The sequence below is a fragment of the Cyclopterus lumpus genome, chromosome 6, assembly GCF_009769545.1.
Source record: "Cyclopterus lumpus isolate fCycLum1 chromosome 6, fCycLum1.pri, whole genome shotgun sequence".
Classification (NCBI taxonomy): domain Eukaryota; kingdom Metazoa; phylum Chordata; class Actinopteri; order Perciformes; family Cyclopteridae; genus Cyclopterus; species Cyclopterus lumpus.
The window spans coordinates 4,159,600-4,176,428 of NC_046971.1; the positions used below are offsets into that span (position 1 = coordinate 4,159,600).

The 16,829-nt window shown below is 42.2% G+C and overlaps 1 protein-coding gene across 1 annotated transcript; it reads left to right on the forward strand.

Annotated features, from left to right (window-relative positions):
- Positions 1-9,428: 9,428 nt before the first annotated feature.
- On the forward strand, positions 9,429-16,169 carry cpa4 (carboxypeptidase A4). The gene is made up of 11 exons (XM_034534338.1): positions 9,429-9,496; positions 10,268-10,349; positions 11,132-11,266; positions 11,347-11,445; positions 12,409-12,510; positions 12,614-12,715; positions 13,313-13,423; positions 13,499-13,589; positions 13,678-13,877; positions 14,359-14,443; positions 15,982-16,169. The coding sequence occupies exons 1-11, from the start codon at positions 9,429-9,431 to the stop codon at positions 16,167-16,169; spliced, it is 1,263 nt and encodes a 420-aa protein (XP_034390229.1).
- The last annotated feature ends 660 nt before the right edge of the window (positions 16,170-16,829 follow it).

A 16,829-nucleotide genomic window follows, 5' to 3' on the forward strand; every position in this document is an offset into this window, starting at 1 on the left:
AAGCTCAGCCACTCCACACGACCCAAAGTATTCTTTGTGGTTGCAGCATGAAGGCGTGCAGAAGCCTCTCTTTAACACCCCCCGACCCCCCCCCCCCCCCCCCTTCCCCCCGGGACGAGGAAGTGAAAAACACTGCGTAGTGGGGGAGTCGTAGCACAAACCCGTGGGTTCTGTCACGGTGGTGTGTGAAATCGCTGTTCCTCTGGTGTAGGAGTGACAATCAAAAGCATTTATTGTGCTAGGAGACAACAACCCTGTGCCGCCGGTGGACAAAGTGAGCTTTAAACGGCGTCCGGCTTTACACCTCGCTGCCTCCCCCCCACCCCCAACCGCTCGTCGTTGCCGTGACAGCATGTATTGGAACGGCCACGTAACATCTTCACACGTTCAACATGAAAGTTGTTTACTGTACCGTGTAATATTTACAAAGTGGTTTTCAATCGAATGCTCGTGATGAATATCCTGTTTTACTCTGATGGTTGTTTTTTTTTGCATGTGTAGATTTTTTTTTGTTCTAACAGAGATGCATCAGTGGGTTTAAAAAATAATTGTAATATGACATCTTTACATTATTTGAATTTTTTTTGCCTTAAAAGTCTCACTGATCAATTTTGGAATTGTGCGATGCCTTCAGATGCTTCTTTTGAGGGACTCGTTTCCTCTTCTTCTTCTTCTTCTTCTTCTTCTTCTTCTTCTTCTTCCTCTTCTTCTTCTTCTTTTGGTACGCTCACGCACAGCCATTCATCAGACATCATCTCATAGCATTGTTCTCTCAAACCCGGCAGGCTGAAGTGATGTGAATAACAAGAGGGAGAGCGGATCCGCTTAGGAGGATGTCGTCCTGCCTCAAACAGCCATCTTTAAAGTTACTACCGATCTGCATTTTATCTGAACCCCCCCCCCCAAAAAAAATGTAATTTATCCATTTTTCATCAGCCCTCAAAAACAGTGATTCATGGCTTCTGCATGATTCTTGTGATTACACTGATCATTGATGAATAACATATACTTAATATCAGTTCTTTGGGGTTAGTGATATTGTCAGACAGCACAGGTTTTACTGTTCTAATGGAAGCCACTAAAGATTGATTTAAAAATGACTGTTTCTGTATGAAGTCTTTAAATAAATATTCATATCAAACTTCTTTTTTTTTTTTTTGGTGTGTTGTCTTTAGGGGATCACTGGATCTTCAGAATGTCAGGACACTATATAAAAAAAAAAAGAAAGTAAAACCCGGTTTTGTATCTAAGGATGGTGGCCGTCTTTAAAAAAAATGTTTTTAGTGTGTTAACCGACAAAAACAACTCTGGTTTAGAGACGCTCTCCGCGTTGACGGGCACCTGTCCTGGATGACGATGCCAATGAAAAATGGGTTGAAACGGCGCCAGCGCACTGGAATAGATGTACTTCACACACATTGCACCTTTTTTTTTTTTTTTTTTAAAGTGAGCGTCTCGATGATCTATTGCGTCGTAAACGAGGGTGACGGGCTGTCGCCGTCCAAAACACGCCTCCGAATGTGGCTGAGAAACGCAGCCTTCCTTTTTGGCCGGAACATCGGCTGATAATTATTTTACATGTTTTTTTTTCAACAAATGCCACAAAAAGACCAACACACTACATACACAATAATGGGAGGAGGTGAACGAACTAGTGCTCATCACTCGTTAGTGCTTTTGGGGTGATTTTTAAGTAACAGGACGGCACACACACCTGATACACTCCACCAGGTGTGATGGCCTCCAGCTGCATACAAACCTTTTTATGTTAAAAACTCATTTTTAGAACTAATACTAAAAAAAACGTGTCTGCATTTAAACTCCCACGGGTTCTCTAGTCTAGTGAATCCAAAGAGTTTAAAAAAAAAAAAAAAGTTTTTACCTGACAGCCAGACAGTCGGTGGAAGTGCTGTCACATCGAGCCATCTGGAGCTCACACATGAACGATCCCTCAAAGGCTTTCCACCTTTTTTTTTTTTTTACATCGCATGACGCTGACGTTCTTTGCACCATCACATTTGATGGAATCCCTGCTTCATTATGTACTTTGTGGTGCATGGAGAGAGTAAAAAAAAAAAGAAAAAAGATGGCGCTCGTGCACAAAAGCATCGCGCGTGAATCTTTTTTCTTTTTTTTTTGAGTCATCTTTTATTTAAATTCGGTGGTTTTTCGCTGAACCCGCCCGCCCCGCTCAGAGATGCAGAGGCGACGTCGTGAGCAGGTGCACAATCCAACGGTCCTTTCTGAAAACTGGAGGCTTTTCTGCTCTTATTATCTGGCAAAGTCTCTCATAATGGAAACTAAACAATCGACTGACGCTGTTGGGAATTGATCTGACGCGCTAACAGCGTGGGCTTCTTTGTAAAAAAAAGAAGAAGAAAAGTGACAGTGTGCTAATTACAGCCAGTAGACTTTTTCTCTCTTCCTCGTTCCAGTCCGGTCCAAGATTTTAATGAGGTCTCACTGCTATCTGCTCTGTGTGTTTATCTGCATGTGACTTTTTTACTTTCACGTTGAACTATTTTATTATTACCGCCGCCTCCCACTTGAAGCTATAATCTGAGATTTTAATTAGCATTCTAAAGCAAATACGCACGCACGCCAAAAACATGCAATAATAATATATATATATATAATAGCACATGCAATTAAAAATTCATAGAAAATATATTTGTGCTCTTCTATGTTAGTAACATTAAAAAAATAATAATGACAGGACATATGCAGCATTAAAACAGCTGCAAAACAAAGAAAATATAAGAAATAAAATGTGTACACAGTAAGTAGTGAAATTAGAAAACCACAGTTCAAAGTTTGGGAGGCCACTGAGGGGCCAGAAGTTCATTTATACACTCTGGCGTCAGGCCATGTAAGGTTTTGTATGCGGTTAAATGCAGTTAAAAAAAATGTTTTGCACTCAATGAAATTAAAACTTGGGTGATGTGTGAAAAACGTATTTCTTCTGGTCAGTGGTCGGGCAGCTGAACTACATCGTTGTACAACTTGTTGGGGAGCTCGACTGTAAGCAAGCGAGGCGTAAACAATAATCGAGGCGTGAGGGTACAAAAGCACAATCATCCTCTCTGGTCCTAAAAGACCGATTTACGGTATTCCTCAGTTGATAAAACATGGCTGGACTAATGTGTTGCCGGATGACGGTCAGAGCCTCCAGAATTAGATTTTCAATGTTTACGGCACATCCAATGGTTTCACATCATCTAAGCAGCGACGCGGTGAAGCCAACTTTGCTGTCTGTAGGGTTTTGAATGAGAGAGATAGCGCCGTGTCGTCTGCATAGCGTCGGCATGGAAAGAGGTGTCGTGGTCGCAGATTCGATTATATTCGATTTAGAACAACTTTATTAATCCCCAGTGGGGGGAAAAACTCATTTGCCACCAGAAACTCATACAGACAACAATAGACGAGCTATGTTAATCATCTCTTCCCTCAAGCACGATCATTAACGGACCGATGAAAAAGTATTAACATCGATCTGCTCATCTATCTCCAAGCAACGAGGGGATTAAAGCTTATTTCCCAAACTCCCAACTATTCCTTTAATAAGAACAATGTGATCGATGGTAACAACCGCTGCACTCGGGTAACAATAGTAACACAAGCAGTAAACATAAAACCACAATCTGTGCAATAAAACATACACATAAAAGCATGTCTATAAAAATGTCTATACTATGCGATACTTGCAACAAAAATGTACATCTGGTACGTTTGTGGAACTAAATCAAGGCACAAAGTATCCGTCCACGTAGCTTCTCATAAAACAGCTCAATTAAAGTTGTATAGCTCCATCAGCCTTCGCGTCATCTCATCTAACCGCAAAAAAGTCTTTTTTAAAACGCACCTCTCAGGGAATCGCACATCCCCAAGCTTTCCTCTCTACAGTGACCGCCTGCATTGAGCACCGAGACTCTAAAGCAATAAAGCAGACTTGAACAAGCTCAGCATGATTATAATATCACTTGAGTCGATACGGGGAGCAACTCGAGTCTCCGAGCTGCCGTTTTCGGGGCCAGTTTTATTTCCCTCGCTCCCCCCTTACAAGCTCATCAAATGCAAGATGCCCGCACGCTGGAATAGGGCGGAGATGAGTAATGGAATAAGGAAATAGTGTGTAAAATTTTGATGACATGCACCTCAAAAAAAAAAAAAAAAAAGCAGACAAACACACACCGACCCTGCAGGAGGCAGCGTCTGTCCGCTCGACTCAGAGAGTACAGGGATGGAAACATTCCTGTGAGTACAAGGCACAGTCTTAGGATGAATATGAAAATACCTCCCCGCTGCTATTCTTGGCAGTGGACGCGAGCAGCGTTGCTAAATATAACCCGACCGCTTCGTGCCTGCCATTCTATTTTTACACGCGCCGAGGCCTTCCCGGGCTGTTCTGGTCTGTTTTTAGACTCTTTTTTTTACGTAATAAATAAATCTCGAGGCGTGACGCAATAATGCAGAGTCAGAGCCCCTACAAAATGAATTATTCCATCATCCAGTCACGTTGCTAGGGTGAAGAAGAAAAAAAGAGAGGATGTGCTGAAGGGTCTTTCTGTGAGGCAGTTTGGCTGCTTTTGCAAAAACAAGATTTGCTTTGCTGGAGTCTTGACGGGATTAAATGGCCCAGAGGACAGTTTGTCAGCTCGCTGTTAGCTCGGATAGTTGACAGGGAGGGAAAGGTAATGAGTAAGTCTTCGGGGGGGGGGGGGGGGGGGGGGGGGTTGACATGTCATCTTGTGTAAGCAGAAGCAACATTATTAAAGAGGAAAAAAATGCTGATTTTCACCATTTAAATATCTGCCTGGGAACGGTCGACCATCCCCGCTCGTTCTCATGCGGTGAGAATGGAGCCGGGTTCCCGGGTCTCTGCCTCTGTGATGTCACAGAGATGTACGGCTCCATCGAGACTCGAGTCGGCAAACATGGAGAATGCAAATGTGACAGCGCCATGGAGGCCTTTTTTCCTGGAGACGTGACTCTGTTTCAGAGCTTACGTAATCTTTATGCGCATCAGTGCAAACGCCTGAATGCGTATTTTTAACAAAGTCAGTCAGTCGCTTTCCTCTTTCACCCCCATGTCTCCCAATCAAGTAACCTCTGCCCTTTTGAGCCCCATCCCCATCTCACATTCTCCAGTCTGGATTCAAGGCAGGCCACTCAACAGAGACTGCCCTCCTTGCTTTCTCTGAGCAGCTTCACACTGCTAGAGCAGCCTCTCTCTCCTCTGTCCTTATCCTTCTAGACCTTTCCGCTGCCTTTGACAGAGTGAACCACCAGATCCTCATGTCCTCCCTCCAGGACCTGGGTATCTCAGGCACCGCGCTCTCACTCTTTTCATCCTACCTCACCGACCGCACTTACCGGGTAACCTGGAGAGGATCCATGTCTGAGCCTTGTCCTCTCACTACTGGGGTCCCTCAGGGCTCCGTCCTGGGTCCTCTCCTCTTCTCTCTGTACACCAACTCGACTGCCGAGTTGCCAGGAACCTCGGTGTGACACTCATCAGGAGAATACGTCCTCTTCTTACTCAGAAGGCGGCACAGGTTCTGCTCCAGGTTCTGGTCCAGGCTCTGGTCCAGGTTCTGGTCCAGGCTCTGGGCATTTCACGGCTAGTAACGGCCTCTTTTACCTTATTGCTTTAGCGACAAGCTCATGAGCAAGTTGAACACGTAAAGTCAAAGTTAAAGCTTTGGTGGAGACCAAAACGGAGCTAAAAGCACAGTGAACATTGGACTAGAATCATACAAGATATTAACATTGAATCAATCAAAGTAAAGTGAAAGGCATGTAAATATATCTGAGAAACAAAAAAACATCTTTTAACCTTAGGGACACAGACTGGTACAGATGAATCTTACTTCTCTCGTCACCAACATCCCGATAAAACATGGACAACTGTCACTAACTGCATATAAGTGCATATAAATATCACATTTTTTGGGGGAAAACTAAAAAAGCGATTTCGGAAAGAAGCAGACGGACGGGTCTACAATTTGCATTTTAAGGGATATTTTCAGGATGTCAACCTGATTCAGCAGTGAAAAGAAGATAAAGACAGAAGCTAGAGTGTGTACCGACAGCGTGAAAGGGAACCAACACATCACCTGGCGATCGACACGGAAGACACACCTGTAAAGCCGGGTTTCTTTTCCACTCCTAAAAGTACATTTGTCATTTGTGTTAATAACTGGCTGAACATAAACGTGACGACATCACCGGCACTCGTGCAACGTTTTAAACTACGGGAACGACAATCTGACACATCGACGGTCCCTCCGAGTCAAAGAGCGCCCTTTGAAGCCTCGACGGCGTTCCACCGATGTTTAGTATTCAGCACGCGAGGCAGGTGACTAAATAGACGAGAAAGTTCAGCCGCACGTCACGTTGCATTTTAAATCAGGTCTCACTTTGACTTTTTTCTCACCAGCGAGAGAGAGAGAGAGAGAGAGAGAGTGGAAATGTCACATCGCTCTCACCCTGCTCTCGTTATGTCTGGTTGGGAGTTGTTCCCAGGACAAAGGGAAGTTGGGGTTTTAAACAATGGCGTGAAAAGAAAAGAAAAGGTGACTCGCAGGGGCCGATATCCGCCATTGTGTCGGTGTCAGAGGAGAGATGTTGACAAAGAAGGGAAGTCACAGGTGACTTCTGGACAGACGCAGCGAATAAAAACTCCCAACACACGAGCTGTCGAACCATCTTCTCTCTCTCTCTCTCTCTCACTCCCGTACGGCGTAAAACACATTTAAAAAAAAAGGCTTGACTGTGTTTAGGCAAATGCGTTGTAATGTGAAAGTATATATGTGCAAAAAAAAATGAGACGAACAAGTGAGCAGTAAATGATTAATGGTCAATTTACTGGCGGCCCCTCTGAAATATTGAGAGAGAGCTCAGCCATGAAATGCAATGTAAATGGATCTATTTATAGCAGCAGCAGAGGAAGTCGTGTGGAACAAGCTAGTCGGGGGGGTGCCTTGTTCATATAGCTTTTAGAGGCAAATGACAGGGGGGGGGGGGGAGAAAGAGAAAAGGCGCTCGACAACACCCACATCTGCATGTAAAGCCACTTTTCATGACGATATTAAACTTTTAGACAAACGCAGCAGGAATTGCAATAAATAATTTCCACGTTGAGGAAAGATGGAAAGCCCCGGCTCAACTAAACCCCCCCCAATCTACCCTTTCCCCACTTTGTCTCACGGGACTGTTTGGGGGAGTGAAAAGGGAAGTGACATGTTAAAACCCCTCTTTTTATTAATTCTGAGCGGAGGGGAGGGGTTTGGGGGGGTGTCACAGCAGCTGATGGGAGCCGGGAGGCAGGTGGTGGTGGCACATTCGGATATCAGCCAGCGGATATCAGGACGAATGACTTGACACACACAAAGCCACCCCAAAAAAAAATCCTCTGCAGTCATAAAATAGGATTGTGTTTGCACCCGTGGGGGCTGACTGTGGGATCCCTTTTATTACATTATCAAGTACGAGGAGTTGGCGTAAAGGATCAGATAACACATATTAACAATAACCATATGCTATACTTAAGCTACGCATGGATATGTAAAAGCTGATACTTTTGACCTGTAATTCAATTTAATAATATAATATGTAGAGTTGCAACTAGCTAGTATTTTCATTATCGATTAATCTGCCTCGTAAACGTCTTGTTTTGTCATAACCAACACTCTTAAAATCTAAATATATTCAGGTTGCAATGATGTAAAACTGAGAAAAGAAGGAAACACTCACATTAAGGAAGTGGGTACCGGCAGATGTTTGAAAAGTGACTCAAAACAATTAATCGGATATTTAAAAAAGTACTTTTTCGACTACATGACCCATAATATCAGCTCTGGTCTTATGATGTACAGCTCTAGGTGCCTCCCCCCACTCACTCGTACTCACTCGACTCTAATAAGACCTCGCTGGGTGATCAATAATTTAGGATTCAGGTGCTTTTAGCCATAAAGGGGCTGTGATGTCTTCACCTTGCAGGTTGAAGACGTTTGGGAGTGCGCTGCCATCTACTGGCCACGGTGAGCACGTGCACGTGTTTCCTGAGCCTCCGAGATGAGGACACTCATCATCATGGGCCTTAATCTGACGCCACGACGTCCTCGACTCCTCGGACCTCGGGCTTCACGCTTGAGCCACAGGAGCGTCGGGGACAGTCAGGTGATCAGGTCCGGGTCACAGGTGGATCCGGTTCTGAATGGGGTCCAGGAAGTCAACGGTTTTCTTTAAGGACTTGGCGTAACATTAAGATTTCTCTTGAGGTAAACGTGGGCAGCTTTAACCAAATAAGGTAATAATAATAAGTATTCAAGACTTCATCACCTCTCACAGCCATTGGCTGGGAGACCCGCCCTACTCTGCCTCTGATTGGCTAATACCCGTTGGAAGGTTGGTAGGGTTAATGATTTAATGACCTCATTATGGGGTGAAATGTAAAAAAATGCCTTTTATAATAATAATAATCATCTTTATTTATATTGCACATTACATACAGACTATTAGCTCAAAGTGCTGTACATTTTAAAATTAAAAATTAAAATAAATCCTTTTAAAGAGCATGCTTCTTTTTTTTTTTTGCACTTACATTTTTAGCGCAATTAAATAATTTCAACAGATGAATAAAAACTGGAAACTTTTTACATTTAAAATGCTAAATAAATCAAATTAAAATGTATAGACAAAAGTGTTCAAATACATTAAAAGGTCTTTTGATCATCATCCTATGCACCAACCTTTTTAAAAAAAAAATTCTCTTTGGGTGGGGGGAATTATCTATTTGTTTTATTATATACGTATCTACTTGTGTATTTTTATTTTCTTCTTTTTCCTATCTTGTTGTGTAATTTTCTGTATTGTTTAATGTAGTGTGCTCAGTATGTTCTGCATGTTGTTTTGCATTGTGAAAATATTTGGAAAATAAAATATATTTTTTTTTTAAAAAAGGTCTTTTGAAAGACCGACGTGGGGATCCTGTGGAACGCACATAAAGTGCTGTTTAAAAAAAAAAAGAAAAGAAAAGCTTGGCGAGATAGATATGTTTTTATATGATCGTAAACTTGAAAATGTAAATGGAGGTCGCCTCTCTAATGTTTTGAGGTCGGCTGCATCTCCAATTTTCCTTTCTGAGAGGTTTTGATGTACTTTTGAGCAGTATTTTCACAGCTCACGGTATTCATGCTTTTACTGAAGTATTCTCCTCCCCCCCCCCTTGTCTGGTAACTGGCACAGAATCAAGGGAAGCCACCACAATCTGCAGCCGGTTCGCCACTCAAAATAACTTTCTTTCCCGACAGGAATCGTGATTATCAGCAGACCGGCGGATGGGAACAGACCACCTGTCGCCGGGCGCTTTTTAAGAGGCTGGAGACGCCGAGCCCCAAAACTCACAGTCCGGACCCCCAGACGAGATGAGAGGCCTCTGGCTGCTGCTGCTGGCGCTCGTGGCTGCGGCCGACGCCGAGAGGCTCTTTAATGGGTGAGAATCTGATTTATTAGTCATTAAAGGGCTTCATTTATACAGACACTCATATTTAAAGCCATACATCTTTTCTCCGGCACATGTGTTTTATAAATATATACGTGTGATATATTTTTGCATTATCAGATGTTTGTGGTTCTTGTGTTTTGCTTTTTTTTTCCCTCGTCTCTTACCTGCATTATTTTGACTTTTATGCACCTGAACAACCTTTTTTTTTCTCCTTCCGATTCAAGAATACCAACATGTGCCGTAATCAATATGATTATTACATTATTAGATGAATAAATAAACCAAAAAATGTGTAAACTCTGCAGCTGCTTCGTAGAAAGAGAAAAAGGACATTTTGATTAAGGTGGATAGTGAAGGGTGTTTGTGGAATTATAGAGTACATAACCGTCATACCATAATAAACTACATTTGGACATTACAGTCCGTTAGCTCTGTCGTTCCATTTAATTTAGCATAAAAACATGCGGTCTTCGTAATTTATTACAAATATTTAGAGACTTGATTATGTGGTTTTTTAATTTTTTTATTTCCCTGCTTTGTAATTCAAATAACTATCCAAGTTGAAAAAGTACACTGGTATTAAATGGGCAGGACGTGCTCGAGCTTTTTTTTGTTTAGAGAAAGATTAAATCGTAATTACAGTCGTATTAAAGGTCCGGGCGCCGGCTGCACGATTAACTGCTTTTCATTTTGCCGAGCGGTGAAGTGCCTCAAGTAGAGAGAAACCTCGAATGTGAATAATGATGCTCGGACTTCCAGAGATCAGGTCATCAGGGTCAATGTGCAGTCTGAGGAGCAGCTGCAACTCCTGCAGGCTCTGGAGACTCAACAGGAGTGGGAGGTACACACACACACACACACACACACACACACACACACACAATGAACCTTTCCATGAATACAGAAGGCAAAATCCATCTTTAACTTTAAATAATCCACTTGAGAGTTTTTTTTTCTCGTGGATTTAAAGGTTGCCGGAGTCAGAAAGTCAAACACATCCGTGAAGATGAACCTTTCTTCTTATTTTAATTATGTTTATTTAATGCAGATTTAGAAGCAAGCAAGTACAATAAAAAAAATAATTCTCTGATAGATTACAATTTAAGACGTTTCAGTTGACTTGAACTTGATTTAGATTTATAACGGGACATATAATAGTGATTTAATGCTCTTGTAAAACTTCTATTATATCTCATAATTGTTTTTTTGGAGATTTGAGTTCCACGCTACATGCTATGCAACAGGAGGAACCAGGTCATGTGACTCAACGAATAAATCAACACGGGTGGTGTGAGGCAGTAACGAGTAGTTAAAAAGAAGAACGTGTAAATAATGTACATCATTCTGCAACATCGAACACAATATATGTAGAGAGAGTATATGTAATTAATACAAAATGTGCATTAAACACGCACACAAATATTTAAAAAACAGTGTAAATAAGTGAATAAAAAAATGCAGGATCTATGAAAAGTGTTAAATGTATAAAATAAAAGTCTGTGATTCCTCCTCTTATTGCCAAGATAAGAGGAGGAATCAGAGATAATACTTTCTGAATGAAAAGTGCTTTATAAATAAAATGCATTATTATTATTATTATTATTATTATTATTATCATCCCAGCTGGACTTCTGGCTCCGCCCGGTCTCCACCGACCTCCCCGTCGACATCCGGCTCCCTCGCTCCGCCGTGAGCTCCGTGACGGAGCTCCTCGCCGCCCACGGCGTCCCGTTCTCCGTCATCGTGGACGACCTGCAGGTTGGTAACCGGCCTCGTGCTCGTCCCTGACGACCGAGTTCACCTTTTCACTCCCCCCTCCCCCCCTGTGTCGCGTTCAGGAGCTCCTCGACCAGGAGAAAGCCGAGATGCTGAAGAACCAGATGAAGGAGCGCAGTGGCAGGAGCTTCAACTTCGGAGCTTATCATCCCCTGGAGACGGTGAGGTTTATATATATATGTATATATATATATACACCTTATTATTACTTCATATCAAACACCCATCAGTTACCAGAATATATTGATTGATGACAAATACACAGTGGAGGAAGTACTCTGATTATTTAACTCTGAAAGAGTGTGGTAATACTTTACATATGAAAAAGTACAAAAGTATAAGCCTCAAAATATACTTAAGGACCAAAAGTTTAACGACTTAGGATGCAGAAGGGTTTCAGAATAACATACTGTATATTATATCAATTATTGATCAATTCATGTGTACAATAAACTAAATATAATTACATTTACTTATTGCTGGGTAGCGTAACCTTTACTAATACGTAGTAATGTATTATTTATTTCATATTTTCTATTAATATTAATCTGCAATGTAGCTAAAGCTTTAAAATCAATGTAGTGGAGTATAAAGGTCAATATTTGCCTCCAAAATGTAGTTGAGTAGAAGTATAAAGTGCCATAAAATAGATATTAAATTAAAGTATATCTCAAGATTTTACTTATTCAGAGCCACGATGTGAAGAAAAGATCGATTAACTTATTATTATTATTATTATTATTATTATTATTATTATCTGTCTTTTAACACGGACTCACACACATTTATTTATTATGTCAGTTAGTTCACTAGTCAGTGAAGAGCCAAGAATTTTTTTAGGCAAATTTTTTTGTTTTGTTTAAGAAGGAAAGAATTTAATGTCACATTAAAAACATAAACATTAAGAAAATATCTTTAAGTTTGTTTGACATTGAATCAAGTTGTTGGAAAACTAAACTTGAGGATGAAAAATAACACCAGAAATCTTTCCTTTTTAATAAATATTGTTATTAAGAAGTGCAGCGGTCTAATGTAAATATAAATACATTTATTTCCTGAACGCGTTAACTAACTGTTGTATTTCTGTGTGTTCTCACACATTCATCTCCATGACGACGTCTCAGATCTACAGCTGGATGGACACTCTGGTGGCTCAGCACCCGAAACTCGTCACCAAGCAGGAAATCGGGAGGTCGTACGAGAACAGGCCGATGTACGTGCTCAAGGTGGGAACGCGACTCCTGCACCTCACCACCGTTAATACCGATGTATCTTTTCACGCATTTCTTTTTTTTAAAACAAACTGGATAATTCTGTTTGTTTTCATAGTTCAGCACCGGAGGAAACAATCGTCCTGCCATCTGGATGGACACGGGTATCCACTCCAGAGAATGGGTGTCTCAGGCCACCGGACTGTGGTGGGCCAACAAGGTACAACGGGATTATAAAGACACACTGTTCGATATATATATATATATATAAATATATATACACACAGTGTTCGATGTCCTCCAGAGGCTGCAGACTCTGTCAGAAGAGAAAACAAGATCTTTCCACAAGTTTCTAAATGATAAATAGAGCTGAAATTACTTTTAAACCTTTAAATGTGCTTTTCTTGCTCATATTTCATTGTAAATGGAATATCTTTGGGTTTTTAAAGTAAAAAAAAAAAATCTTTTCAGCAGAAATAATGTAAACTATCTTTAGTGACAGCCCTGCTAATAAATATTCTTTATAATGATGTGTAAGTTGACAAGAAATTAATATATTTATTTTCCCAGAAAGGGAAGATACTCGAAACACATAGTACGAACACGTATAGAGACAAAAGCAGCATAACACAACACAACATAAAGCACACAACAAGTACACGGATACAGCTGGCTGACCCTGAATCCTCTTTTATTTCTCCTCTACTGTTTAAACATTGTTAACTCCGGATAAGAACCAACACGAGACGGTTCAGATTGCTTCCCTTTCATTGAGATCGTCATTCCTACAAAATAAAAGCCTGGTTCTTGTTCTTAGATGGCCGCTGACTACGGCACCGACGCCTCCCTGACGTCCCTCCTGGACACCATGGACGTGTACATGCTGCTCCTGGCCAACCCCGACGGCTACGCGTACACACACTCCAACGTAGGTCACCGCCACGCGTGAGATCACCTGCTAGATCACGCGCTCGACTGACCGAATCTGTGTTCTGACGTGCAGGACCGGATGTGGCGCAAGACCCGCTCCAGGAACTCGGGCTCCGTGTGCCGCGGAGTCGATCCCAACAGGAACTGGGACGCAGGCTTTGGTGGTCCGTGACCTTATTGAAAAAGAATGTGATGAGATACCTTCTGTACATATTGTGTTGACAGGTCCATCTCGTCCACTTTTGCCCCCAGGCCCCGGGGCCAGCAGGAACCCCTGCTCCGACTCCTTCCACGGCCCCTCGGCTCACTCTGAGATCGAGGTGAAGAACGTGGTGGACCTGATCCAGAGCCACGGCAACTTCAAGTCCTTCATCGCCGTCCACGCCTACTCCCAGCTGCTCATGTACCCCCACGGGTACTCCTGCAATGACGTGTTGCATCAGCCTGAGCTGGTAAGGAGGGGAAACACGTGAAGAGTCGGCTACGAGGAGGCAGAATATGAACTATAAATCTGAAAACAGGGAGTTATTATGACCCGATTTGAGAATCTCTGCCTCCTTCAATAAGTTTAGAAAGCAATAACCTGCCTTTTGACTACTTTAACAGCCTTGAGCTGTTACGACTTCTCATCTAGTTCAAGTTTTATTGCTGAAAAATGATCATTTCTACTGCATATGACGAACGATCTTCCTTCACGCTGCGACGCTGCTTCGACAGCTTTAGTTTCTTCTCAGAAGACAGCGTAGGAAACATTTCACTGCGCAATGAGTACTTTTATATTTCATATTTAAGCACATTTCGCTGATAATACTTGCATAATTCCAAGGGTTTGACTTGTAGTGGAGTATTCACACTTGAGTAAAGGATCCGAATACTTCTTCCACCCCTGACCGAGCAGTACTACGGCATTATGGTCCTTGTTGTTCCTCACAGGACTCCGTCGGCAGAGCGGCCGTGGAGAAGCTCACGTCCCTCTACGGCACCAGATACAAGGTCGGAAGCATCTGCAACATCATCTGTGAGTCACTTTGATTTATTTGCAACTTTTACATTGTTTTACTACATTCCTGATACATAATACATCTTTCCATTCAACGTCTTGCTGTTATGAACAGTAAATTACTGCAAAAGACAAAACATATTTTCTCCCCGTGCTGGATGGCTGAATTTTATTCATCAATATATCTCAATCACGTTTATTGTAATTGCAGGAAGCCAAAATCGCGATCACTGTTAATATTTGTTTAACCTCAAATGCAAACGTCAGAGTTACACAGCTTTGATTATACAGGATATATAATGTAATTATAACAAATAACAATGAACTAATACAGCGAAAACAAACTCAAATGTTGTCAAAAGGCCGTGGTGATCTGATCTGCTCGCATCCTCTTCCTCTTCCTCATCCTCTTTCTCATCCATTTCCTCTCTCTCTTCCTCTTTCTCATCCATTTCCTCTCCCTCTCCCTTTTCCTCTCCCTCTTCCTCTTCCTCTTCCTCATCCTCTTCCTCTTTCTCATCCATTTCCTCTCCCTCTTCCTCATCCATTTCCTCTCGCCCTTCATCTTCCTCTTCCTCTCCCTCTCCCTCTTTCTCTCCCTCTGCCTCTTTTTCTTCCTCTCCCTCTTCCTCATACTCTCCCTCTTCCTCTCCCTCATCCTCTCCCTTTTCCTCTTCCACTTCCTCTCCCTCTTCCTCTCCCTCTCCCTCTCCCTCTTCCTCTTTCTCTTTCTCTTTCTCTCCCTCTCCCTCTTTCTCATCCATTTCCTCTCTCTCTTCCTCTTTCTCATCCATTTCCTCTCCCTCTTCCTCCCCCTTTTCCTCTTCCTCTTCCTCTCCCTCTTCCTCATCCTCTTTCTCATCCATTTCCTCTCCCTCATCCTCTTCCTCTCCCTCTCTCTCTTGCTCATCCTCTCCCTCTCCCTCATCCTCATCCTCTTCCTCTTTCTCATCCATTTCCTCTCCCTCATCCTCCCCCTCTTCCTCCCCCTTTTCCTCTCCCTCTTCCTCTCCCTCATCCTCTTCCTTTTTCTCATCCATTTCCTCTCCCTCTTCCTCATCCTCTCCCTCTCCCTCTTTTTCTTCCTCTCCCTCTTCCCCATCCTCATCTTCTCCCTCATCCTCTCCCTTTTCCTCTTCCTCTTCCTCATCCTCTCCCTCTTCATGTCCCTCTCCCTCTTCCTCTTTCTCATCCATTTCTTCTCCCTCTTCCTCTTTCTCATCCATTTCCTCTCCCTCATCCTCTCCCTTTTCCTCTCCCTCTTCCTCATACTCTTCCTCTCACTCTCCCTCTTCCTCTTCATCTCCCTCTTCCTCTCCCTCTTCATCTTCCTCTCCCTCTTCATCTCCCTCTTCCTCTCTCCCTCTCCCTCTTCCTCTTCATCTCCCTCTTCATCTCCCTCTCCCTCTTTCTCTTCATCTCCCTCTCCCTCTCCATCTCCCTCTTCCTCTTCCTCTCCCTCTTCCTCTTCCTCTCCATCTCCCTCTTCCTCTTCCTCTTCATCTCCCTCTTCCTCTTCATCTCCCTCTTCTTCTTCCTCTCCCTCTTCCTCTCAGATCAAGCCAGCGGCGGCAGCATCGACTGGACCTACGACATCGGCATCAAGTACTCCTTTGCCTTCGAGCTGAGGGACACCGGTCGCTATGGTTTCATCCTGCCGGCCAATCAGATCATCCCCACCGCCTCCGAGACCTGGCTGGCTCTGAAACACATCATGGAGCATGTGCGCGATCATCCTTATTGATCACCGGGACCGGTGGAAAGAGGACGCACTTTAAAATCAATCGACACGGAAGTACTTTCTCATCTTTCGCTGCCCATGTTTGACATCTGACTTCAATATTGACCAATAAAATCATCAATATTTTACCTGTCTGTGTTTCAGCGCTTCTTTTTTTAACCATTTTTTATCTTTCTGAATTCAATTTACTTGATAGAGGTGGAGAATACTCATTATGGAGTATGGCTCATTTCAGAATAATATATGTTATATTAGTGGAAGGTGGATTTATTTGATTCACATTTTTATTACATACATATTAATTCTAAAAAAATCAATAATCCAAATCTGCAAAGATAATGTCATCAAGTTATGGGTACTGGTGTAAAAGGTATAGGGACTATAACAATAATAATATTATATATATTATATTATATATATATATATATATATATATATATATATAATATAATATATTTTGAGTTATTATTATGGATTAAAGTACGCAGCAGTATTTATAGTACTTCAAATCAAACATATTAGTGCATCAATTCCTATAATTCAATAATATTACCTGTTGTGTTATTCTGAAATCAGCCATTTAGCATCATAAGTAGTTTTACTTTTAGTACTTGAAGTATATTTCAATGGTAATACTTGTTATACTCGTACTTACTTGTAACA